The following is a 25,745-nucleotide window of genomic DNA, read 5'->3' as shown; positions in this document are numbered from 1 at the left end:
TTCAGTGCTAAAAAATGGGGCTGAGTGGGCAGCTGTGGTAAAAAGAGGAAGTATTTGAGGCTTACTGGAATGTGATCTGATTGTATCAATAATGAACTGTGTGATTTGCTCTGGAGCTGTCAAACAAAGCAGTTCAATGTGGTCAGGCAGCACCTATGGCTCATCCAGGCTGCAAAAGGGAATTGGTGACATTGCCTGTCAGTCAGAGGACTTCAAAGGGGTCTGCTGACACCTGGGGCTTTTGACAGGGAGCAAGGAAATCCCTTCTGTAGAATGGAGTGGTGCTGTGATTTTGAAGGCTTCCTGGTGTCATGGATATTAAAGTGACCAGGCCACTTTAAAGGTTTCACAGTACACAGACAAGAGTGAAGATTGTTAACAGAATACTGCCTGAGATCGACATACTAAGAGTGATCTCCACTTTTCCCAGGGAAAGAAGGGGAAGTCCAGCCACAAGACACCCATCTCGGGGGAGTGTCCTGAGATCAACTCTTTCCCCAACAGCCTGTGCTCACCCAACCCCCAGGTCCCTGGGGGGATCCTGCCTCTTCAGCCTGGCAGTGGCAGAGGGACACATGGGCTCACAACTTACCTCCTTGCCTCCCCTCAGAGTCCAAGGCACCAGGTCCATGTTTGTCAGGGCCTGTACTGTTCGGCGCCTGGTGGAATTCCTGCTGAGGGTGTGGGAGCATCCCAAGAGTCCAGAGAATCGAGCTTCCGGCCCATTAATAACATTCAAAATAGGAAGCATGCATGGTAATGAGGTTTCCACTCACTCGGGATGGGAACTTGATAGGGGCCAGCGCGGTGGGTGGAGAGACTCGCAATGGGTTTGATGCCTGGTGAGAATCCCGTTTTGGCCTTCACCCGAATCAATGGGACCAGTGGCAACCCCACCTACTAACAGGACTGAAGAATCACCCCTAATATCTTGGACACTCCTTAGAAGTCCCAAGCTCTTTTACCAGATAGTGCGTTGGAATCTTTCACAGGATCTTGATTTAACATCTCATCAAAATGGCCACATCTCCAATTGTTCAGCACTCCCTTGGTACTCAATTGAGGAATCAACCTAGAGTCATGAATCTATGAATTTTTATGCTTGCGTCTCCAAAATGGGACTTGAACCAGAACCTTCTAAATCAGAACTAAGAGTCCAACCAACTAAGTCACAATAAGCTTGCTGCAGTGAACAAGTAGATGCTTGAATGGCAGCCCATCGGCCAACTTAAACAATCACTCCCTCTACAAGATGCACTGCAGCAATTTGTCAACTCCCCTTCAACAGCACCTTCCAAAGGCGTCGCACGGTGGCACAGTGGTTAGCACCGCTGCCTCACAGCGCCAGGGACCCGAGTTCAATTCCCGGTTTGGGTCACTGTTTGTGTGGAATTTGCATGTTCTCCCCGTGTCTGCGTGGGTTTCCTCCGGGTGTTCCGATTTCCTCCCACAGTCCAAAGATGTGCAGTTTCGGTGGGTTGGCCATGCCTTAGTGTCCCAGGATGTGTCCCAAGACTCGCAGTTTCCTCCACGTGCTCTGATTTCCTCCCACATTCTGAAGACGTGCAGGTGAGGTGAATTGGCCATGCCAAATTCTCCCTCAGTGTACACGAACAGGCGCCGGAGTGTGGTGACTAGGGGATTTTCACAGTAACTTCATTGCAGTGTTAATGTACTTGAGACTAATAAATAAACTTTTTAAATAAACCTGTGACCTCTACCACCTTGAAGGACAAGGGCAGCAGAGGCATGGGAACGGCACCACCTGCATGTTCCCTCCAGGACACATCTCCACATCATGTTCCCTCCAGGACACACCGAATCCTCAATTTGGAATAATGTCGCCGTTCCTTCACAGTTGCTGGGCCAAAATGGTGGAACTGTCTTACCAACAGCACTGTGGGTGTACCTGCTCCAGATGGACTGCAGCGGTTCAAGAAGGGAGCTCACCATAATCTTCTGGCGGGTAATTTAGGAATGGACAACAAATGCTGGCCTTGCAGCAATGCCTGCATCCCATGAAAGAATAAATAAAAGAAAAACATGGGAAATTCAACCAGTAAAACTATGTATTTGAATGAATTACTCTTGAATTCTCATCATCCCTGTCCTGGTGGGAGCGAGGTACAAGATCACTGTGTTCTTAGTAAGCTCAAATGTTCGGACATCTTTACAGAATGTGTTTATCTCTGTTTTCATTTGAATAGGCTGATCTGATACAGATCGATATTGATAACATGATCAAAGGAAAGAAAGAGGAACGAGGAAACCAGGACATGCTGAGGTTGGTAGTTCATAAGAACATGCGAAGTGGGAGCATGAGTAGGCCATAAGGTCCGCTGTGTTGTTTAATAAGATAATGACTTACCTCATCTGCACTATCTCTCCCTCCTCCCATCTCTAGAATCTGTCAGTGCTCAAAAAATAATTAATCTGAGGCTTGAATTTATTCAACAACCGACAACCACAAAATTCACAACTCCCTGAGTGGGAAAATTTCTCCTCACCTCAGTCCAAAATGGCCGACACCTTATTCTGAGATTCTGATCCCCATTTCTAGACTCTCAATGCAGGAAGAAACTCTTTGTCCGAATTCTCCGGCCGTCCACACTCTGTCGCCACTGCCAGTGAGAACGGAGAATTTGGCTGAGAGCCAAATCTCCGTTGAGTGCAGCGGGACTGGAGAATCCCAGCTGTGGGCAAGGTTGGAGAATCCGATCCATCACCTACTCTGTCAAGCCCACTAGAAGTTTTACATGTTTTCACTGAGATCATTTCTCAATCTCAAGAAATATAGGCCCATCTACTCAATCTCTCTTCATAGGACACCACTCTCATCACAGGTATCAGCCCAGTGAACTTTTGATGCACTCCCTCTAGGGAAAGCCTATTCTTCCATAGGTAAGAAGACCAGAACTGTACACAATAATCCAGGTGTGGTTTTAACAAAGATCTATATTACTGCAGCAAGACTTCCTCACTCCTACACTCCACAGAATAACAACAGGGACAGAGTGGTTGATTTACAAACTGGGTTTGAAATGTCCATCTGATTTTTGTTTAAATTCATGTGGACATTGCTGGCAAGGTCAGCATTTATTACCAATCCTTAAATGGCCTTGAGAAGGTGGTGGTAGCCACTTTCTTGAATAGAACTGAATAAATTTCAAAGTAAGAAGTCTCACAACACCAGGTTAAAGTCCAACAGGTTTATTTGGTAGCAAAATCCACTAGCTTTCGGAGCACTGCTCCTTCGTCAGGCTCCGAAAGCTAGTGGATTTTGCTACCAAATAAACCTGTTGGACTTTAACCTGGTGTTGTGAGACTTCTTACTGTGTTCACCCCAGTCCAACGCCGGCATCTCCACATCATAAATTTCAAAGGACAGCTCAGACTCAACTACACTGCAATGGGCCTAGAATGACATGTGGATCAGACTAGGTAAGGATTCCCTAAAATAAGTTGTGAACCGGAAGAGCTTAAACAACAGTCCAATCGTTTATAGCCACCATTACTGACTTTTCCCGCAATTCCAGGATCTATTTAATTCATTGAATTAAACTTAGCAGCCCCGGGTGGGATTTGAGTTTATGACATTCGATCATTTGTCCGGACCTTTGGGTTAATAATCCAGTATCAAAACCATTATACAGCCACACCTGCGTAGAAACATAGAAAATCGGAGCAGCAGGAGGCCATTCGGCCTGTTGAGCCTGCTCACTAGCCATTATGATCATACCTGATCATCCATCTCAATAGCCAGATCCCACCTTCACCCCAAATCCTTTGATCTCCTTCGCCCCAAGTGCAATATCTAATTGCTTCTTGAAAACATTCAATGTTTTGACCTCGACTACTCTCTGTGGTAACGAACTCCACAGGCTGACCACTCTCTGGGTGAAGAAATTTCTCCTCACTTCTGTCCTAAACTGTCTACCCTGTATCCTCAGACTGTGACCCCTGGTCTGGACACCTCCACCATCGCGAGAATCCTACCCTGTCTATTCCTGTTAGAATATTCTAGGTTTCAAGAGATTCCCCCTCATTCTTCTGAACTCTAGGGAATATAATCCTGACTGACTCAATCTCTCCTAATACGTCAGCCCCGCCGTCCCAGGAATCAGTCTAGTATTCCACACTAAAATCCTGAGAAAAGTACACCAAAGACAGTCGGCTAATAATAAGCAGAAATACTACATCATAAGAGCTGTATTTACGGAGAATTGTTATGATTCAGATTAAAGGGTGAGGAAAGCAGATTCAAAGAAAACTTTTATAAAGGAATTGAATAAATCCTTGAAAAGGAAGCAAAACAGCTGGGTTACAGGGATAGGTCATGGAAGTGAGACTAATTAGAATAGCTCTTTCAAAGACCGGGCACAGGGGCAATGGGCTGAATGGTCTTTTTCTGTGCTGTATCATTCTATGAATACATAATTACTAACAACTGGGGTCTATTAATAGTTTCAATTGATGACATAGTGCTTTGGTAGTGTATCACTTTTTTTTTATACTTTTCCAATTCAATCAAATCAAATCCAATTCAGAGTCTCAACAAGTTGAGACATTTCCGATCCAGGCTGACAAGACAGGGCGGGCGACTAAACCACCCTGTCCTGGGCCTGATCTACATGAGTCAAGCTGATTGGAGAAGGGGGAGGATCCTCCTCCAAGACTTGAGCTCATTTGCATCTTAGCCAAAAGACCGAGATGCCGCTTTAAAAAATTGCTTCATATGAAACATATGAAGCCCCAGCGCAACCCCATGACCTCAACCAAGTGCAGATCCGATACTACACTTGATCTTAGCCAAAAGGCCGAGAAGCACTTTACTTAGTTCAACAATAGTCATCGTTGGCTTTTGACAGATGAGGCTATCAGTAACAATTAGACTTGAGTGTGGCAGGTTTTGACTAAGGTCACACTATTGTCTGATTCTCCTCAGGCTATACTGTTAGTTGTTTTAATTACAAGCCATTGCATTCAGTCACTGTCCCTGCTATTATGCAGTAGTCAGGCTCTCTCTCTCTCTCTCTCTGAAACGTCTACAGAAACAACCTGGAGAGTATGCTCTCTCACCATTCTCAGCCACTTTATGGAAATTCCGCAATGCCGCCCTCCCGGGATAAATGGATACTGCCGGACTATGATAAGCCTATACATTCTGCAATGTCCGAGCATGGGAGTTGGACAGAGCAACGGTCCAGGACACCATCTGAATACGGTACGCCCGCGAATCAGTTAATTCCTGCTTTGTTCGTTTTGCCTTGCCCTGAGATCTTTAACCTGATTCCAACATCGTTTCATTGTGAACGCAGATTCGAAGTTCGGCAATGATGATACAGAGAAGGCAATTCCACCAGACATGATTACACAAAGATATATGGTGAGTAAACACTTGCTCCAAAAGAATTGTTTCATCGGGGGGGGGGGCGGCACGGTGGCACAGTGGTTAGCGCTGCTGCCTCACAGCGCCAGGGATCCAGGTTCGATTCCGGCCTCGGATCACTGTCTGTGCGGAGTCTGCACATTCTCCCCATGTCTGCGTGGGTTTCCTCCTACAGTCCAAAGATGGGCGGGTTAGGTGGATTGGCCATGGTAAATTGCCGCTTAGTGCCAGAGGGTATAATGGGTATAATACTTGGGGTTACAGGGATAAGGCCTGGGTGGGATTGTGGTCAGTGCAGACTCGATGGGCCAAATGGCCTCCTTCTGCACTGTTGGGATTCTATGATCCTCCACTATCTTTTCTTCAGACAAGCAACTCGATAACTATTTGCATTTGTGAAAATCTCTGTCTTCATTCTGCTGTGTGCTTGCTGACCTACCTTGCCTCCTGGTCTAACATTACTTCAACGTTAAAAATTTCCACCCTTGTCTTTAAATGCCTTTGCGGCCTCAGCCCATCCCTGTCTCTGTAAGCTCCTCCAGTCATAAAATCCTCTGAGATTTCTGAGGTTCCCCCTTACTCTGGGTTCTTGAGCATCCTTGTGTTTATGGGCGGAACAGTGTTGCCTCACGGCGCCAGGGACCCAGGTTCAACTCCGGCCTCGATTCACCGTCTGTGGAAACATAGAATCATAGAAACCCTACAGTGCAGAAGGAGGCCATTCGGCCCATCGAGTCTGCACCGACCACAATCCCACCCGGGCCCTACCCCCACATATTTTACCCGCTAATCCCTCTAACCTACGCATCCCAGGACTCTAAGGGACAATTTTTAACCTGGCCAATCAACCTAACCCGCACATCTTTGGACTGTGGGAGGAAACCGGAGCACCCGGAGGAAACCCACGCAGACACGAGGAGAATGTGCAAACTCCACACAGACAGTGACCCGAGCCGGGAATCGAACCCGGGACCCTGGAGCTGTGAAGCAGCAGTGCTAACCACTGTGCTACCGTGCCGCCCGTGGAGTCTGCACGTTCTCCCCGTGTCTGCGTGGGTTTTCTCCAGGTGCTCCGGTTTCCTCCCACAGTCCAAAGATGTGCGGGTTAGGTGGATTGGCCATGCTAAATTGCCCCTTAGTGTCAGGGGGATTAGCAGGGTAAATGTGTGGGGTTACAGGAATAGGGTCTGGGTGGGATTGTGGTCGGTGTAGACTCGATGGGCCGAATGGTCTCCTTGTACACTGTAGGGATCCTTTGATTCTTCACCTGCATTCCACCCATTTCACATTGAACTCTGGAATTTTCTCTCTACGCCTCTTGCTTCTCTCCCATCCTTGTTTAAATGCGGCTTAAAACATCTGATCTGTGTTGCTGCTCCCACAAAATTTCTTCCTCTCCTCTCTCGAAGGTGTTGGGACATATCGGGGTGCAACCCCAGAGGCACAGATTTGGATCCTGCTGTGTGGTTGGCACAGTGATCAGCACTGCTGCCTCACAGCGCCAGGGGCCCAGGGTTTGATTTCCAGCCTTGGGTCACTGTCTGTGTGGAGTAGGCACATTCTCCCCGTGTCTGCGTGGGTTTCCTCCAGGTGATCCAGTTTCCTCCCACAGTCCAAAGATGTGTAGGTTAGGTGAATTAACCGTGCCAAGTTGCCCCTTGGGGCAATTTGTGCAGATGAGGATGATTAGCGGTGGGGTTGCGGGGATTGTGGGGGTGGGGGGTGAGCCTGGATAGTTTGGTCTTTCAGAGACCAGCTGCCAGAGGTAGTATTGGGGCGGGTACAATTTTGTCTTTTAAAAAGCATTTAGATAGTTACATGGGTACAATGGGTTTAGAGGGATATGGGCTAAATGCGGGCAATTGGGATTAGCTTCGGGGTTTTAAAAAAGAAAGGATGGCATGGACAAGTTGGGCCGAAGGGCCTGTTTCCATGCTGCAAACCTCTATGACTCTATGACCACAGGAAGTAGTTGATGCCAAAACATTGAATGTATTCAAGAGGCCTCTAGATATAGCACTTGGGGCGAAAGGGATCAAAGGTTATGGGGAGAAAGCAGGATTAGGCTATTGAGTTGGACGATCAGCCATGATCGTAATGAATGGCGGAGCAGGCTCGAAGGGCCGAATGGCCTCCTCCTGCCCCTATCTTCTATGTTTCTATGTAACACAGCAGAAAGCAGGACTTGAATCTGGGCACTGTGGTGTGGCCATTGCAATTAAACAAAGCCTTCGTTGTTACATTTCTGATGCTGAAGCTTCTGATTCACCGTGAATCTGTAAAAGCTGAATGGCATATTCTGGAAGGAACCGTCTTCACCTGAGAATAATGCCAAACCTTGTAGTCACTATGATTGTGACTTAAAGCTCTTCTGTGGCAAAGGTTCCAGCTCAAGCCCTTCTGTGTTGTAATAAAATTATAAAATTCTAACAGGGTTAGGCAGGGTAGATTCAGAAAGAAAGTTCCCACTGGTGGGGGAGTCCAGAACTAGGGGCCATAGTTTGAGGATAAAGGATAAACCTTTTAGAACTGAGGTGAGGAGAAATTTCTTCACCCAGAGGGTGGTGAATATGTGGAATTCACTACCACAGAAAGTAGTTGAGGACAAAATGTTGTCTGATTTCAAGAAGAAATTAGATATAGCTCTTGGGGCTAAAGGGATCAAGGGATATGGGGGGAAGGGAGGATCAGAATATTGAATTCGATGATCAGCCATGATCAAAATGAATGGCGGAGCAGGCTTGAAGGGCCCAATGGCCTACTCCTGCTTCTAGTTTCTATATTTCTAAGTAATCTATGTTGTATGGCTATGCTGCCTTCTTCATTCTTTTTCCAGAACCCATTGAGCTCTGAAGAATTAATAAACATGATCTATGATTCTATGATAGGAGCGGCACGGTGGCACAGTGGTTAGCACTGCAGCCTCACAGCGCCAGGGTCCCAGGTTCAATTCCGGCCTTGGGTCACTGTCTGTGTGGAGTTTGCACATTCTCGCCGTGTCTGTGTGGGTTTCCTCGGGGAGCTCCGGTTTCCTCCCACAGTCCGAATGACGTGCCTGTTAGGTGAATTGGCCATGCTAAATTCTCCCTGAGTGTACCCGAACAGGCGCCGGAGTGTGGCGACTAGGGGATTTTCACAGTAACTTCATTGCAGTGTTAACGTAAGCCTACTTGTAAATCAACTCAATTTGAGATGAGATCTTGAATGCTATGTCCAATCCTGAAATTACACTAGATTGGGGCTAGTAAGGGCATTTGGAACCTCCGCTGTTTATGATTGTAGAATGACGGGGGGGAGGGGGGGGGAACCTGCTCTTCATTGATCTATTTCCTCCTTCCCTGGCCCAGGAAAATAGGAACAGGATTAAATCATTCAACTCTTTAACCCTGCTCCACCATTCACTTAGATCATAGCTGACCTGTACCTTATAATGGGTTGAAACTGTGTTGTATAATATGATTACATTGCAGTACGGGAATATACAGCACTGGGAATTATCATTGCAGTCCCAGTGTTAATGAGGCTATCTGAAATTTCCTTCCTCTTTCACTTTGAATTATTTGTTGTAACTTGTTTAATATCTTTGAATATTAGCCATGGTTCAGGAGGTAGCGCTCCCGCCTCTGATCAGAAGGTTGGGCATTCCAAAGGTTTAAGCACGTAAGTCAGCTCAATTTTTCAGTGAGGGAGTGCTGCACTACTGGGGGTGCTGTCTTTTAGGTGAGATATTAAACCAAGGCCCTCTTGGTGGTATAAAAAGTTCTATGAAAACACCATGAGAAAGGCAGGGAAGTCCTGACCAAGACCTATTCCAAAACTTATACCAAAACTCTGAAAGACGTGCCGGTCAGGTGCATTGACCCGAATAGGCGCCAGACTGTGGCGACTAGGGGAATTTCACAGTAACTTCATTGCAGCGTTAATGTAAGCCTTACTTGTGACTAATAAATAAATAAACTTTATTACTACAAAACAGATGATCTGATTATCATCAGAAAGTGCTGGAAAATCTCAGCAGGTCTGACAGCGTCCGTGGAGAGAGAATTTCGAGCCAGGATGACCCCATCCAGAAAAATCATTGGCTCTATTCTCTCTTCACAGATGCTGTCAGACCTGCTGAGATTTTCCAACATTTTCTGTTTTAGATTCCAGCATCCGCAGTATTTTTGCCTTTATCTGAGTTTATGTACTTATTTATTAGTGTCACAAGTAGGCTTATATTAACACTGCAATGAAGTTACTGTGAAAATCCCCTCGTCGCCACGCTCCGGCACCTGTTCGGGTACACTGAGGGAGAAGTTAGCATGGCCAATGCACCCAACCAGCACGTCTTTCGGACTGTGGGCGGAAACTGGAGCACCCGGAGGAAACCCTCGGAGACATGCAGACTCCGCACAGACAGTGACTCAAGCCAGGAATTGAACCCGGGTCGCTGGCGCTGTGAGGCAGCAGTGCTAACCACTGTGCCACCGTGTCGTCCACTGTTGCTGTATTACTATAAACACTGTTTGTGGGAACTTGCTGTGTGAAAACTGGCTGTGTTTTGCGACATTACGTTCTGAGGTTGCGAAATGCAATGTATAAGTGCAAGGTTAAAATAGCAGCTAATGGAATTACATTTCAATGTGCTACAAGCCTTTGTTATTGAAATCATCCAAGGCAACTACATACAATCATTGCGCGCATTGAATGTCTGCTGATAAACTTTCCATCTGAGTTGTGCTGTCTTTCCTTCCTGACAGGACATCCTCAATCACATCCTGGATGACGTTGAGCTGTTTAATGAAAAAATTGTCCAAGCCATGGGCAGCAAGCCTCTGAAAGAACAGAAGAAAAATAAGAAATCGAAAAGGCATAAAGGTGCAGATACAATAGTGACTTTTAAGGGGCGTCTGGACAAATACAGGAAAAGGTTGGGAATAGGGGGATATAATCCCCAGAAGGGTAGGGGGTTTTAGTTCAGTCGGGCAGCATGGTCGGTGCCAGCTTGGAGGGTCGAAGGGTCTGTTCCTGTGTTCTTTGTTCTTTGTTCTCTTTCTTTGCGATTATCTATAATGGAGTGTGCCTTGTATTCCTGAGTTAGTTACCATAGTGATGGCTTCAAATAGTCCTTCCCCATCTGACGAAGGAGCTGTGCTCCGAAAGCTTATGGTATTTGCTACCAAATAAACCTGTTGGACTTTAACCTGGTGTTGTGAGACTTCTTACTGTGAGGCAGCAGTGCTAACAACTGTGGCACCACCATGCCTCCCTTAGAGCTCCCAGGCCAGGTTGGGAAGGGTAATAAAGACAGTCTTGTGAGTGTCGCGACTAAATGGGCAGGTAATTAGTGTCATCCTTTGACCATTCACTAACTGGGTTTTTTGTATACCTTCCTGTAGAAGCACTCCCTCCCGAGGAAGAGTATGTGGACTGTCTGCAGAAGATAAAATACGCCTTCAATTTGCTAGTAAGTACTGGAATAGAGATCTTGCCATCACTACGATGGAAGAGGGAAATCAATCACTGAAACCTACACGTGTAAACATCCCTGATTATCTTTTAAGAAGATTTGCTAGCCTGATACGTGAACTGAGAGGCTCTACCTGTCTGGAATGATGGAACAAGCTAGGGTTCCTTTCTCTAGAGAAGAGAAGTTTGAACAGTAATTTGATTGAGATGGTTGGCACTGCTGCCTCACGGCGCCAGGGACCCAGATTCGATTCTGGCCATGGGTGACTGTCTGTCTGGAGTCTGCACGTTCTCCCCCCGTGTCTGTGTGGGTTTCCTCCGGGTGCCCCGGTTTCCTCCCACTGTCTAAAGATGTGTGGGTTAGGCGGATTAACCATGCTAAATTGCCCCTTAGTGTCCCAAGATGTGTAGCTTGTGTAGCTTAGATGGCTAAGCCATGGTAAATGTGTGGGCTTACAATGATAGGGTAGGGGAAAGGGCCTGGGCAAGGTACTCTGTCAGAGAGGCAATGCAGACTCGATGGGCCAAATAGCCTCCTTCTGCACTGTAGGGATTCTATGATTCTATTCTATTCTATGGTCTTTGAAGGTTTGATGAGGGAGATGTAGAGGAGTTGTTTGCACTTGTGTAGGGTACTAAAACCAAAGGCCTTAAATGTGATAATCTCTGATACATCCAGTAGGAAATTCAGGAGAAATGTCTTTACCCAGGGAGTGGTTAGAATGTGGAACGTGCTATCATATGGAGTAGTTGAGATGATGAGCACAGGTGCGTTTGAGGGTAAGCTAGATAGACACAAAATGAAGCATGGGATAGAAGGTGACGCTGCTAAGATTGGCTGGGACAAGACATGGGACAATATGTGAAGCATAAACATCAGCATGGACTAGTTGGGCCGAATGGCCTGTTTCTGTGCTCATAGAAATCATAGAAACCCTACAGTGCAGAAGGAGGCCATTCGGCCCATCGAGTCTGCACCGACCACAATCCCACCCAGGCCCTACCCCCACATATTTTACCCGCTAATCCCTCTAACCTACGCATCCCAGGACTCTAAGGGGCAATTTTTTTTTAACCTGGCCAATCGACCTAACCCGCACATCTTTGGACTGTTGGAGGAAACCGGAGCACCCGGAGGAAACCCACGCAGACACGAGGAGAATGTGCAAACTCCACACAGACAGTGACCCGAGCCGGGAATCGAACCCGGGACCCTGGAGCTGTGAAGCAGCAGTGCTAACCACTGTGCTACCGTGCCGCCTGTGCTGCATGTGCTAGCATGTGCTGCACATTCTATATGACTTGTGAACATGTGCAGCTGTGAGTTTGCAGCAGTGCAACATCCACTGACCCTGTGTCTCCTTTGCAAGCAAATTCCTACTTTGTACCAAACTAGATGCAATCTGATGGAACTGGGCTATGACTATTCCAGATGCTCAGTATATAGGACAGGCAGGGGCAATCTTCATTCTGTCAGCCTGGGCTGTATTGGAACCAGATTCCAAAACCAACAGGATCACTCACTCCAACAGATCCCAGAACCAGCAACATCGCTCACTCCGTCAGATTCCACAGCAGATGAAGTAATTCACTCTACCAGATCCCAGAATAGCAAGATCACTCACTCCACCAGATCCCAGAACCGGTGAAATATCTCACTCCACTAGATCCCTAGAAGCAGTACTAACTGATCCACCATCAGATCTGTAAATTAGTGTGTTAACTCAGTACTATTCCTGAGCTCTTATTGGTCCAGTCTTCATCTCGGTAAGCCACATTCAAAATTCCAGACTAATCCCAGGATTTACTGAATGGAGAGAACCATCACTGTCCACTGAGGTCGGGCTTTATTTTGGGTGAGTGTTATTCTTGAAGAGATGCCACCATAACTAGTTGTGACAAAAAATATTATCACTAAAGTTGCCCTGAGCTGCAACAGCCTGACTCAGGAATCTATGAGTATCATAGGGACGGAAGGTGTGAGTTAGACACTTTGATATTACATTACAAATCTTTCCATTCTAATGAACAACCTGCATTCTCTTCTACAATTATTACACAACCTCTTTCTATTCCCATCTATCTCTTGGGCTTAGATCCGGTTAAGAGCAACTTTCATAGAATCATAGAATCCCTACAGTGCAGGAGGCAGCCATTTGGCCCATCGAGTCTGCACTGACCACAATCCCATCCAGGCCCTATCCCCACAACCCCATGCATTTACCCTAGCTAGTCCCCCTGGCACCAAGGGGCAATTTAGCATGGCCAATCCACCTAACCCCCACATCTTTGGACTGTGGTAGAAGACCGGAGCATCTTGAGGAAACCCATGCAGGCACGGGGAGAATGTGCAAACTCCCCACAGACCGTGACCCAAGCCGGGAATCAAACCCAGGTCCCTGGCAGCAGTGCTAACCACCGTGCCATTGTGCCATTGTGCCACCCCTATTTCATTCAACACCAAAGTAGGATGGAGTGGGTGAATAGGGGACAGCATGGGAGGAAAGATGGGATGGCATGGGAGGCAGAAGAGGTCCTTACAGGCTGGAGGGAGAAGGGACGGCATGAGAGGCAATAGGCTGACATGGGGTCTTCTGGGTTGGAAGGGAGGTATGGAATGGGGGATGGAAAAGGGATGACTTAAGAAGGATAGAATGGGTGTGAGTATTGTGAAGATCCTGGGGAAAAAAGAGTAAGATTCAGCCAAGTTCAATAAGAAACAGGACTGCTGCACATGCTGTTAAAACACGGATATGTTTATTTCCTCACTAGACTCCCTCTGCTGGTATATGTGTATGTAAGTATTAAGTGGACCAAATGCACAATGCAATTTTCAATATGCTCCAGGGATAGCACAGGGAGAATGGGTTGGTTGTTGGAATGGGAAGGGATGATATGGGAGGGTTGAAAGGAAGGAGATGGGTACAGAATGAAAAGGATAATATTGGAAGAATTGAATGGTATGTGATATGGGGAATTAAAGAATTACTATTGTGATAAAGATACTAATTTCACCGCCAATGGTAAATATTAATCATCAAATAAAAAGACTGTTTCATCAAGGCTCCTGTTGCGAGATTAAAATGTTCCACATTTAAAGAACTATTAACCTAACATGGATTCTTCCTTCTTCAGTAATCATCTCTGCAATATTTATTTTTCTTACTTACATACCATATATTGACGGCTTTCACTCCTGATCTCTCATGTGGATAGTGATATGGTACTTGCAGGATTTCACTCCTTTTCATTACTCTTTTCTCTGCTGTTTTTATTTTTGAGTTCCCTCCTTGATTGAGCCAAACACCCCAAGAACTTTTTCAGTGGAAATGGATTACACAGACTCTGTTGAAGCAAGTCGCTCTGTGAGCAATGTAATCTATTCCCCCTCCACAGGTTCTAATGCTTTAAAGTTTATTTATTAGTGTCACAGGTAAGCTTACATTAACACTGTAATGACGTTATTATGAAAATCCCCTAGTCGCCACACTCTGGCGCCTGTTCGGGTACACTGAGGGAGAATCTGGCATGGCCAATGCACCCTAACCAGCATGTCTTTTGGACTGTGGGAGGAAACTGGAGCACCCGGTAGAAACCCACGCAGACACGGGGAGAACGTGCAGACTCTGCACAGATAGTGACCCCAAGCTGGGAATCGAACCCGGGTCCTTGGCGCTGTGAGGCAGCAATGCTAATCATTGTGCACCGTGCTGCCCTACTGGGATTGTTGCAGTGTTGCCGTGGAGACTTGCGAATGCAGGGACTACCCACATATCTCCATAATTAATGGCCCACCAGTGTTTGGCAGCCCATCAACCATTCTTTCCACCAGCACACAGTGGCAGCAGTGTGTGGTAACTACAAGATGCACTGCAGCAACTCACCTAGACATCTTCGACAGCACCTTCCAAACCCAAGATCTCTACCATCTAGAAAGACTGTGGCAGCAGACACATGGGAACACCACAACCTGCAAGTCCTGCTCCAAGTCACACACTATCCTGGCTTAGCAATATGTTGCCATTCCTTCATTGTTGCTTGGTCAAAATCCTGGAACTTCCTTCCTAACAGTACTGTAGGTGCATTGGCACCGGACGATGGTTCAAGATGGCAGTTCACCCCATCATCTCTAATTGCCCTTGAGGTGATGGGGAGGCGATGGCCTAGTGGTATTATCGCTACACTATTAATCCAGAAACTTAGCTAATTTTTCTGGCGACCTGGGTTCGAATCCCGCCATGGCAGATGGTAGAATTTGAATTCAATAAAAAATATCTGGAATTAAGAATCTACCGATGACCTTGAAACCATTGTTGATTGTCGGAAAAACCCATTTGGTTCACTATGTCCTTCAGGGAAGGAAATCTACCGTCCTTACCCGGTCTGGCCTACATGTGATTCCAGAGCCACAGCAATGTGGTTGACTCTCAACTGCCCTCGGGCAATTAGGGATGGGTAATAAATGCTGACCAGCCAGAGACACCCATGTCCCACAAATGAATTTTTAAAAACGCCATAAAATACTGGCCTTAAGATAAAAGCAAATTACTGCAGATGCTGGAATCTAAAACCAAGAGAGAAAATGCTGGAAAATCTCAGCAGGTCTGGCAGCATCTGTAAGGAGAGAAAAGAGCTGACGTTTCGAGTCCGGATGACCCTTTGTCAAAGCTTGATTGAGCTTTGACAAAGGGTCATCCAGACTCGACATGTCAGCTCTTTTCTCTCAAGATCTTAGGGTGAAGTCATAGAAACCCTACAGTGCAGAAGGAGGCCATTCGGCCCATCGAGTCTGCACCGACCACAATCCCACCCAGGCCCTACCCCCACATATTTACCCGCTAATCCCTCTAACCTACGCATCCCAGGACTCTAAGGGGCAATTTTTTTTTTAACCTGGCCAATCAACCTAACCCGCACATCTTTGGACTGTGGGAGGAAACCGGAGCACCCGGAGGAAACCCACACAGACACGAGGAGAATGTGCAAACTCCACACAGACAGTGACCCGAGCCGGGAATCGAACAAGGGACCCTGGAGCTGTGAAGCAGCAGTGCTAACCACTGTGCTACCGTGCCTCCTTACAGATGCTGCCAGACCTGCTGAGAAAATACTGGCCTTGCCAGTGACACACACATCCCATGAAAGAACTAAAACAAAATTGGTTGTGAGACATACAATTTCTGACAAAGAAGTACAAATGTGAAAACAATAACGAGAAGAGAAATTTCTCCTTCTTTAGAAACCAGTGGCACTTAACAAAGAACAATAAATCTGTCTTAAAAGGCATTCGAATAAATGCTTGCATACAACTGTTGGGCCGAATGGCCTGTTTCTGGACAGTAAATAGGATGGAAATGTTCCTTGAGTTTTACATTGAACCAATTGCAGGCAGAAGCTATATGTGAGCGGTACTATTAGTTACCAAGTTCCTCAGGGTGATGATGAATTCTGCTTCCTCGTTAGAGCAAGTTGGAAACTCAACTCCAGGAACCCAGTGCTCTCGACCTGATTCACATTTTGTTCGGGATCCTTGAATTCGTGAGTAAATGTTTTCTACCTCTATGACTTGGCTTCATTCAGAGAAGCTTTTCTGGCATAATGTGGGGCAGCAGACATTGTGATGGGCACTCTAGGTACACTAACTATGACATGAGGACAAATATGACAGGATGTGTGTATGTGTGTGCACCTGCACACGTACGTGCATGTGTGTGCATGCGTGCATATGCGTACACATGTGCGTATGTGTGTGTATGTATGTGTGATGCATGCATGTGTGTGCATGTGTGTGTGTCATGTGTGTGTATGCATGTGTGCGTATATATGTATGTGTATATGTGTGTGTGTGTGCACATGTGTGCATGTGTGTGTGTGCAAGTGTATATATGCGTGTGTACATGTGTATTTGTGCGTGTGTAACCCCCTGCTGATCACTATATGGGGCTACTATTTAACTGTTTGATTTACAGGATCCTGAATTCCTAGCAGTTGATGGTGAGCTGGCTAAATTTCCTGTTTACCCATAAATACCAGTACAGGCTTGCATGAAAAGGATTTGAGTATGTTTAGCGCGGTGCCTCCAAAAATGTTATTGAGTTAAACCTTATAATGAGAAAAGGTTTGGAACAACAAGGTAAACGGAATAACAAAAAAATTTAATAACAAATATAATTAGCAGATATAAACAAGTAAAGAATCCCAACTGAAGATTTTCCAATTAACAGTTTCAACCTGAGAAATGTTCAGAATATCACCAAGCACTTTGAATTTTGAACGTTGGGGCCCATCCGTTGGTGCACATCTGAAGAAAACCACATTCGGTTACCGTTCCTGTCTGGATAGTACTCACTTAACCCCGACACACACACACAGTCCAGACGGGTCTACGAGAGGGAAGATGATGGAGCAAGCACACGAGGCAGAGGTGCCGCGAGCTATCTGTGTAGTAACGCAGATCCAGTGCGCTGAAGGCTGTCCTCCTCGGCAGTTATGAAAAACCAAGCAGTTCTACCTGAGAAAGACTCACTTCGAACTGACTTTTTACTGCCTCTGAAAAGCTTCTCTTCAAAAAACGTGGCTGTCCCTCTTCTGCACACTCCCTCCTCAGCTCTGCAGCTGCTTCACTTCCTGGCGCCTTTTTTTCCTCCCGCCCCCAGAGCAATCCCATTGGCCCAGCCCACATCACTCAACCAACAGCACCCTGTTCACAGCACCCGCCCGGCAAACAGGACACTGAAACCCACAAGGGACAAAGAACACTGGTAAACGTCTTCCCCACAAATTTTCCTCAGTCCCTTACACGTGTATGTGCACACACTGCCGCTGGGTCAAAAGCACCAGACACCCTCCGTGACGGCACTTTGGGTGTACCTGCATTGGATGGAGAGCAATGGGTCACCAAGGTGGCACATCACCATCACCATCTTTGCAAGGGCAATTAGAAATGGGCAATAAATTTTGCCGCTCCCTAAGCCATGGCCCAGCGGGTAGCACACTTGTTTCTAAATCAGAGGGTTGTGGGTTCAAATCACTCCAGCGATTTTGGCACATAATCTAGGTCTTCACTTCAATCCTTCACGCAGGGAGTATTGCTTTTAGATAATCACTCATGTGGAAGCCACCTGTATGATGAAGACTCCAGAGCCAAACTGATGATAATCCCAACATGATTATTCGAGGGAACTGAGGTAGGGTTTGGTATGACAACAATTCAAAAAACAGCAGGGAAGATATTCCTGGCGCCCTGGTCAATATAGCATCAATAAAATATAAGTATCTGATTGGCTAGGAAATGCTCTGCGCCATTCTGAGGTCATGAAAGGCGCTATATAAATCCAAGTCTTTCTTTATCGCCGAGATAAAGACCGACCACTAGAACCCATTCCTTTTACTAGGTTTTTGGGCACCGTTCTTCAGTTCTGGATTGTCAATGAATGGCAGGGCTGTTTAGAATGAGATCAATGGGATGTTATTTATTTTCCAAATAACTGGAGCGTGCAAGTAAAAGTGAGGCAATGCCACAGCTGTTATCCATAGAATGTTGTAATTCAAAACAAGACCATTTGAACCATTGCAACAGTGCTAGCCCTTTGCCAGACCAATGCAAAATTATTCTCATCATCCTACTTCCTTCAATTTTCCTCCATTTCAAAATTTATCCAATTTCCCCCAAAGATTTAATGGTCCCTTCTGCTGCTGACACTAAATCACTTCATTCAACCAAAATCTCCTCCCTCACTCTCTGAGGCGCAGTAAGAAGTCTCACAACACCAAGTTAATGTCCAATAGGTTTATTTGGAATCACAAGCTTTTGGAGCGCTGCTCCTTCATCAGGCAACTCACCCGATGAAGGAGCAATGCTCTGAAAGCTCGTTATTCCAAATAAACCTGTTGGACTTTAGCCTGGTGTTGTGAGACTTCTTACTGCGCCTACCCGAGTCCAACGCTGGCATCTCCACATCATGGCTACTCTCTGAAGGACTGTTTTAAGTTGGCAATCTCTTGTCAATGACTCTATACCTGGTTCAGTTATCAGAATGCTTCACTGCAGTATCCAGGACCTTCTTGGTATCAAGTATTTGAACAGGAATTTCTGTGCCCCTCCCGCACCCACCCCCGCGACGTGTTTTGTGATGGTGGATGCTGGCAGGCAGTGGGATCTTCCTGCGCTGTCAACAGGGGGTTTCCCATTGTGTGCGCCCTCCACCGTCGGGGAACCCCATGGCAGGGAAGTCGTCATTGGCGGGACTGGAAGATCCAACTGTTGGAAAATCCCACCCGTTGTGTCCCAAAGGTCTACTTGCTTCTCTTGCTGAAACATGTGTCTTTCTCCTCAGATACTTACGCACATCCCCAGGTCAGATATAGCGCAGAATGTGATTGTCCCTTTCCTGGTCCCAAGTGCCATACAGCTCCTTAGCTCAAACATGAATGCAAAGGAGCAGAAGACCTGGAAGAATCTCGGGGCTGCATGGAACACTCCAAGGTTAGTGCAACAAATAACATCCAGATGTGCATTGTCTGCCATTATTAATCATTCATGGGTAAGCTTACCACATTATAGGAAGGATGTGATTGCACTGGAGGGGACGCAGAGGAGATTCACCAGGATGCTGCCGGGGATGGAACATGTAAGTTATAAAGAGAGGTTGGGTAGGCTTGGGTTGTTTTTTCTGGAGCAGAGAAGACTGAGGGGGCGACCCGATTGAGGTGTTCAAGATTGTGAGGGGCATGGACAGGGTGGATAGGGAGCAGCTGTTTTCCTTAGTTGAAGGGTCAGTTACGAGGGGACATAAGCTAAAAGCGAGGGGTGGGAGGTTTAGGGGGGAATTTGAGGAAAACCTTTTTTACCCAGAGGGTGGTGACGGTCTGGAATGCGCTGCCTGGGAGGGTGGTGGAGGCGGGATGCCTCACGTCATTTAAAAAGTACCTGGATAAGTATTTGGCACGCCATAACATTCAAGGCTATGGGCCAAGTGCTGGGAAGTGGGATTAGGTGGGCGAGTCAGGGCCTTTCAATGCGTCGGCATGCAATCGATGGGCTGAAAGGCCTCTTCTGCACTGTAGTATTCTGCGATTCTGTGAGATGGAGAGACCTTTGAATAGTCGAAGGCCGGGGGGGGGGAAAAGGACACAATTTCCCCTCATATTCTACAATGAAATTTGCTCTACTGGCACAGTGATAAGGTCATGGGACTGGTAATCCAGAGGCCCAAATGCTCTGACGACATATGTTCGAATCCCATCACGGCAGCTGGTGGAATTTCGATTCAGTTGACAAAATCTAGAATTGATAGTTAGCCTCAATAATGGTGACCATGGCAACTATAATTGAGTGTCATGAAAAGCCCATCTGGTTCACTAATGCCCTTTAGGGGAGGAAATCTGCCGTCTTTACCCGGTCTGGCCTACATGTGACTCCAGAGCCACAGCAATGTGGTTGACTCTGAAACTGGCGAGCGGGCCAGCTCAAGGGCAATTAGAGATGGGCAACAGATACTGGCCCTGCCGACGACACCCACATCCTGTGAAAGAATAAAATAAATAAACCTCAGTAATGTGACTGCTCTAAACTGACTTGTCGCAACTTGGGAGCTCAGGGCCGTCAGCGCTTGTTGGAGACGACTGATTATACAACAAATCCTTTTCAGCACTCGATGAGGCAACTCCACCCTGGTGGCTGGCTTCTGTGGGCAGAGTTCCTGGTCTGGGTTCACGTTGCACCAATAACCCCCCTCCCCACCAGGCCAGCCTAACAACATGCTGAGCACCTTCGGGTCTGTGCGCAATCGGGACCCTGACCTTCCGGGTGCTTGTGCCATTTTAACACACGATCCTGCTCCCATGCCCACATGTCTGTCCTTGGCCCTGCTGCAATGTTCCAGTGAAGCTCAACGCAAACTGGAGGAACAGCATCTCATCTTCCGGCACTTTACAGCCTTCCGGTCTCAACATCGAATTCAACAACTTCAGATGAATAGCTCTACCCCACCTCCACCCCTTTGTTTTCATTTTATTTTATTTTTAACTGTTCCCTACCTTTTATTTCTTTATTGTCTTTCTTCATTTTTCTTTCCCCCCATTTTATCCCCCCTTTCCTTAACTTTTCTCCCCCTTTGCTTCGCCTTTCCCCCTTTTTCTAAATTTAACACTCTCCCGCGCAGTCTCCCCCTCCCCCCACATCTTCATCTGTCACAGCTTACCCTCTGGTATCAGCCGTTTGGCCATTTACACCCTTTATTCTCTCTATGGACTGCCATTAGCAGCCCTTTCCCCTTGTCTCTGTGGCTATGACTCATCTTTCATTCCCTCACCCTGCAGTTTAAATATCTTCCACTTTCTATGCTTTTTAGCTTCGACAAAGGGTCATCTGCACTCGAAACGTCAGCACTTTCCTCTCCTTACAGATGCTGCCGGACCTGCTGAGATTTTATGGCATTTTCTCTTTTGGTTTCAGATTCCAGCATCTGCAGTAGTTTGCTTTTGTTCTAACAACATGCTCCCTGTCCAAAATCAGAACCACTCAGACAGACTTATGCTAATTCTGCCAAGGCTGGTGTAATGCCCTCAACGAGAACCAGGAGGTTGGTCTCTTGGAGTATGAGCTCCCTGATTGAAAATATGATTGCCTGCCCAATCAGGAAGTCTATAGGATTCTGACTTTGTACCTGAAGCACTCTTAGATAAGTTTGTAAATGAAGGGAATCTGGTGAAGGTAGCACTAAGTACTAGGGGATTAAGTACTAGGGGACATATGGTTAAGGTGCGTAGGGAAAAGTTTAGAGGAAAAAGTTAAAGTTTATTTATTAGTCACAAGTAAGGCTTACATTAACACTGCACTGAAGTTACTGTGAAATTCCCCTAGTTGCCACACTCTGGTGCCTCCTCAGGTCAATGCACCTAACCAGCACGTCTTTCAGATTATGGGGGAAACCGGAGCACCCGGAGGAAACCCAAGCAGACACGGGGAGAATGTGCAAACTCCACACAGACAGTGACCCAAGACCGGGAATCGAACCTGGGTCCCTGGTGCTGTGAGGCAGCGGTGCGAACCACTGTGCCACTGTGCCGCCCCAGTTGTGCGAGGCACGTTTTTTTACACAGAGGGTGGTGAATGTCTGGAACAAGCTGCCTGGAGAGATGGTGGGAGCAGAACGTGATAGCGGCATTTAAGGGGCAACTAGACGAATACATGAATAGGACGGGAATGGAAGGATACGAACTCCATAAGTGCATACGGTTTTAGTTTAGGCAGGCATCATGATCGGCGCAGGCTTGGAGGGCCGAAGGGCCTGTTCCTGTGCTGTACTGTTCTTCGTTATTTGAAGGGACACCGGTCTCCAAGGAGTTATTTCAGCTGCCTTTAAGGAAACCGTTTACTGATGATGGAAGGTCATTGACCTGAAACATTTCCTCTGTTTCTCTCTCCAAAGATGCTGCTTGTGAAGTTGAGTTCTTCCTCCCAGACATTTCTGTTCTTGTTACTATCTAACTGTTTTCAAATGCAGATCGGATTGGCCAAGTGGTGCGAACTTTGAGAATTATGTTCCCACATTCTCCAATGGTTGGCAACCACCCACCTCACAGTTGGAAACACCTCCAATGCCCAGCCAGCACCATAGCTACGAGGGCTCCAGGCTGAAAGAGCAGGTACCAACTGGACATAAAGCTATTAAAACGCTTTCTTACTTTTATTAAATAAATGCCTTATTGTGTGGTAAGGAGCTCTGACAACATCCTGGGCGCTCCAAACCAGCAAGGGTTAAGGAATTATAGTATGGTTGATTGTGGCGTTGTGTCTATGGTCCCCCACATGGGAAGATTCGCCTCTGAACCAGAAGTTCATTGGTTCAAATTCCAGAAGCTTGAGCACAAAATCTAGGCTAACACATCGAGTGAAGCACTGAGGGAGTGCAGTACTGTCAGAGAATCGTAGAATCCCTACAGTGCAGAAGGAGGCCATTCAGCTCATCAAGTCTGCACCGACAAAAATCCCACCCAGGTCCTATCCCCGTAACCCCATGCATTTACCCTAACTAGTCCCCCTGACACTAAGGGGCAATTTAGCACGGCCAATCCACCTAACCCGCACATCTTTGGACTGTGGGAGGAAACCGGAGCACCGGGAGGAAACCCACGCAGACACAGGGAGAGCCTGCAGTTGCCGCACAGACAGTGACCCAAGGCGAGAATCGAACCCAGGCCCCTGGCGCTCTGAGGCAGCAGTGCTAACCACTGTGCTGTTGAAGTGGAAACTTTCCTGCTTCTTGACTGTGATATAAAGACTCAAACAAAATTCGTTCCGACAATATAACAAGCATTTATTTACGAATAACTGCATGCAGTATATGGCTGAAACTTGGGGGTCAGAGAGCAGTTGGTACAACTGCTGATTCTTCCACAAGTCCGCCATTGCACAGAGAAATAGTTCAGTATTTATACATAATCATTATCAGTTTTCGTGACCAGAGCATATTCAGGAATTCGATTAGTAATAGAATCATAAGCAATATAGAAACCATAGAAACCCTACAGTGCAGAAGGAGGCCATTCGGCCCATCGAGTCTGCACCGACCACAATCCCACCCAGGCCCTACCCCTACATATTTTACCCGCTAATCCCTCTAACCTACACATCCCAGGACTCTAAGGGGCAATTTTTTAACCTGGCCAATCAACCTAACCCGCACATCTTTGGACTGTGGGAGGAAACCGGAGCACCCGGAGGAAACCCACGCAGACACGAAGAGAATGTGCAAACTCCACACAGACAGTGACCCGAGCCGGGAATCGAACCCGGGACCCTGGAGCTGTGAAGCAGCAGTGCTAACCACTGTGCTACCGTGCCGCCCATTAATCATGTTTTAACTTGCTGACCTCCTAGAACTCTTTGTCTCATTATTCATACCCTTATCTTGTCCTTTGATGGAACAGAAGAAGGTCGGTGACTCCTTCCTCCCTGACCTTATCTGGTCTTGGTCGTACTGGCCTAGTTAATCTTATCAGGGCTTCTTGAGGTCAGGAAGCCTGACCTTCTCTGGTCTTATTCATGTCTTTAAGTTATGTGGAGTCAGCTTTATCAGATCTTACAGGGGTCTGGCTTTTTGAAATAGTTTGGTCAGCGTTCTTACATTACGCCAGAGAGTTGACCAATTTTCCCAGCATGCTACTGCTTAGTTCATACAATTCCACAGTGTCACCCTGCTGCCCTCACATGTATTAGTATACAGTGAAAACTATTGTTTCTTGCGCGCTATACAGACAAAGCATACCGTTCAGAGAGAAGAAACGGAGAGTGCAGAATGTAGTGTTACAGTCATAGCTAGGGTGTGGAAAAAGATCAACTTAATGCGAGGTAGGTCCATTCAAAGTCTGATGGCAGCAGGGAAGAAACTTCTTGAGTTGGTTGGTACGTGACCTCAGACTTTTGTATCTTTTCCCCGACGGAAGAAGGAAGTGCACGGGGGAGAACGTGCAGACTCCGCACAGACAGTGACCCAAACCGGGAATCGAACCCGGGTCCCTGACGCTGTGAGGCAGCAGTGCTAACCACTGTGCCACCGTTGCCACCTCTCTGACGGATGCAATAGAGTTTAGAATTTCCCCAGCCATTTCAGTGAGCCATTGCAAGGACGTTGAAAGCTGCATAACTCCTGGGCGATTATAGGGCACAAATAAACTTGCCTGTGATTCCCACCCCAGTCATCAAATACTTTGGACTCACATCTGAGAAATGACCAGATGAAATAAACTCCAGCAGGAGTCAGAATAAAGAACAAAGAACAAAGAACAAGGAACAATACAGCACAGGAACAGGCCCTTCGGCCCTCCAAGCCTGCGCCGCTCCCTGGTCCAAACTAGACCATTCTTTTGTACCCCTCCATTCCCACTCCGTTCATGTGGCTATCTAGATAAGTCTTAAACATTCCCAGTGTGTCCGCCTCCACCACCTTACCCGGCAGCGCATTCCAGGCTCCCACCACCCTCTGCGTAAAATACGTCCTTCTGATATCCGTGTTAAACCTCCCCCCCCCCTTCACCTTGAACCTATGACCCCTCGTGAACGTCACCACCGACCTGGGAAAAAGCTTCCCACCGTTCACCCTATCTATGCCTTTCATAATTTTATACACCTCTATTAGGTCACCCTTCATCCTCCGTCTTTCCAGTGAGAACAACCCCAGTTTACCCAATCTCTCCTCATAACTAAGCCCTTCCATACCAGGCAACATCCTGGTAAACCTCCTCTGTACTCTCTCCAAAGCCTCCACGTCCTTCTGGTAGTGTGGCGACCAGAACTGGGTGCAAAGAACAAACAAAGAACAAAGAACAGTACAGCACAGGAAACAGGCCCTTTGGCCCTCCAAGCCTGTGCCGCTCCTTGGTCCAACTAGACCAATCGTTTGTATCCCTCCATTCCCAGGCTGCTCATGTGACTATCCAGTTAAGTCTTAAACGATGTCAGCGTGCCTGCCTCCACCACCCTACTTGGCAGCGCATTCCAGGCCCCCACCACCCTCTGTGTAAAAAACATCCCTCTGATGTCTGAGTTATACTTCGCCCCTCTCAGCTTGAGCCCGTGACCCCTCGTGATCGTCACCTCCGACCTGGGAAAAAGCTTCCCACTGTTCACCCTATCTATACCCTTCATAATCTTGTATACCTCTATTAGATCTCCCCTCATTCTCCGTCTTTCCAAGGAGAACAACCCCAGTCTACCCAATCTCTCCTCATAGCTAAGACCCTCCATACCAGGCAACATCCTGGTAAACCTTCTCTGCACTCTCTCCAATGCCTCCACGTCCTTCTGGTAGTGCGGCGACCAGAACTGGACGCAGTACTCCAAATGTGGCCTAACCAGCGTTCTATACAGCTGCATCATCGGACTCCAGCTTTTATACTCTAT

The 25,745-nt window shown here is 46.9% G+C and overlaps 1 protein-coding gene and 1 pseudogene across 3 annotated transcripts in view; one reads left to right on the top strand and one right to left on the bottom strand.

The window, feature by feature from the left end:
- eps8l3b (EPS8 signaling adaptor L3b) overlaps positions 1-25,745 on the top strand; it is a 91,828-nt gene that overhangs the window by 47,847 nt on the left and 18,236 nt on the right. For all 3 annotated transcript variants that reach the window (XM_078197893.1, XM_078197894.1, XM_078197892.1), the window contains 8 exons: positions 2,208-2,284; positions 5,052-5,224; positions 5,319-5,386; positions 10,132-10,249; positions 10,771-10,838; positions 16,304-16,378; positions 19,177-19,325; positions 22,348-22,489. In XM_078197893.1, the coding sequence (XP_078054019.1) occupies positions 2,208-2,284; positions 5,052-5,224; positions 5,319-5,386; positions 10,132-10,249; positions 10,771-10,838; positions 16,304-16,378; positions 19,177-19,325; positions 22,348-22,489 (870 nt within the window). The remainder of the gene's footprint in view (positions 1-2,207; positions 2,285-5,051; positions 5,225-5,318; positions 5,387-10,131; positions 10,250-10,770; positions 10,839-16,303; positions 16,379-19,176; positions 19,326-22,347; positions 22,490-25,745) is intronic.
- On the bottom strand, positions 4,652-4,829 carry LOC144479317 (U2 spliceosomal RNA; annotated as a pseudogene).

Source organism: Mustelus asterias, chromosome 25, assembly GCF_964213995.1.
Source record: "Mustelus asterias chromosome 25, sMusAst1.hap1.1, whole genome shotgun sequence".
Taxonomy (NCBI): Eukaryota; Metazoa; Chordata; class Chondrichthyes; order Carcharhiniformes; family Triakidae; genus Mustelus; species Mustelus asterias.
The sequence above is the reverse complement of the archived record's forward strand: the minus strand, read 5'-3'. Positions and strand labels throughout refer to the sequence as shown.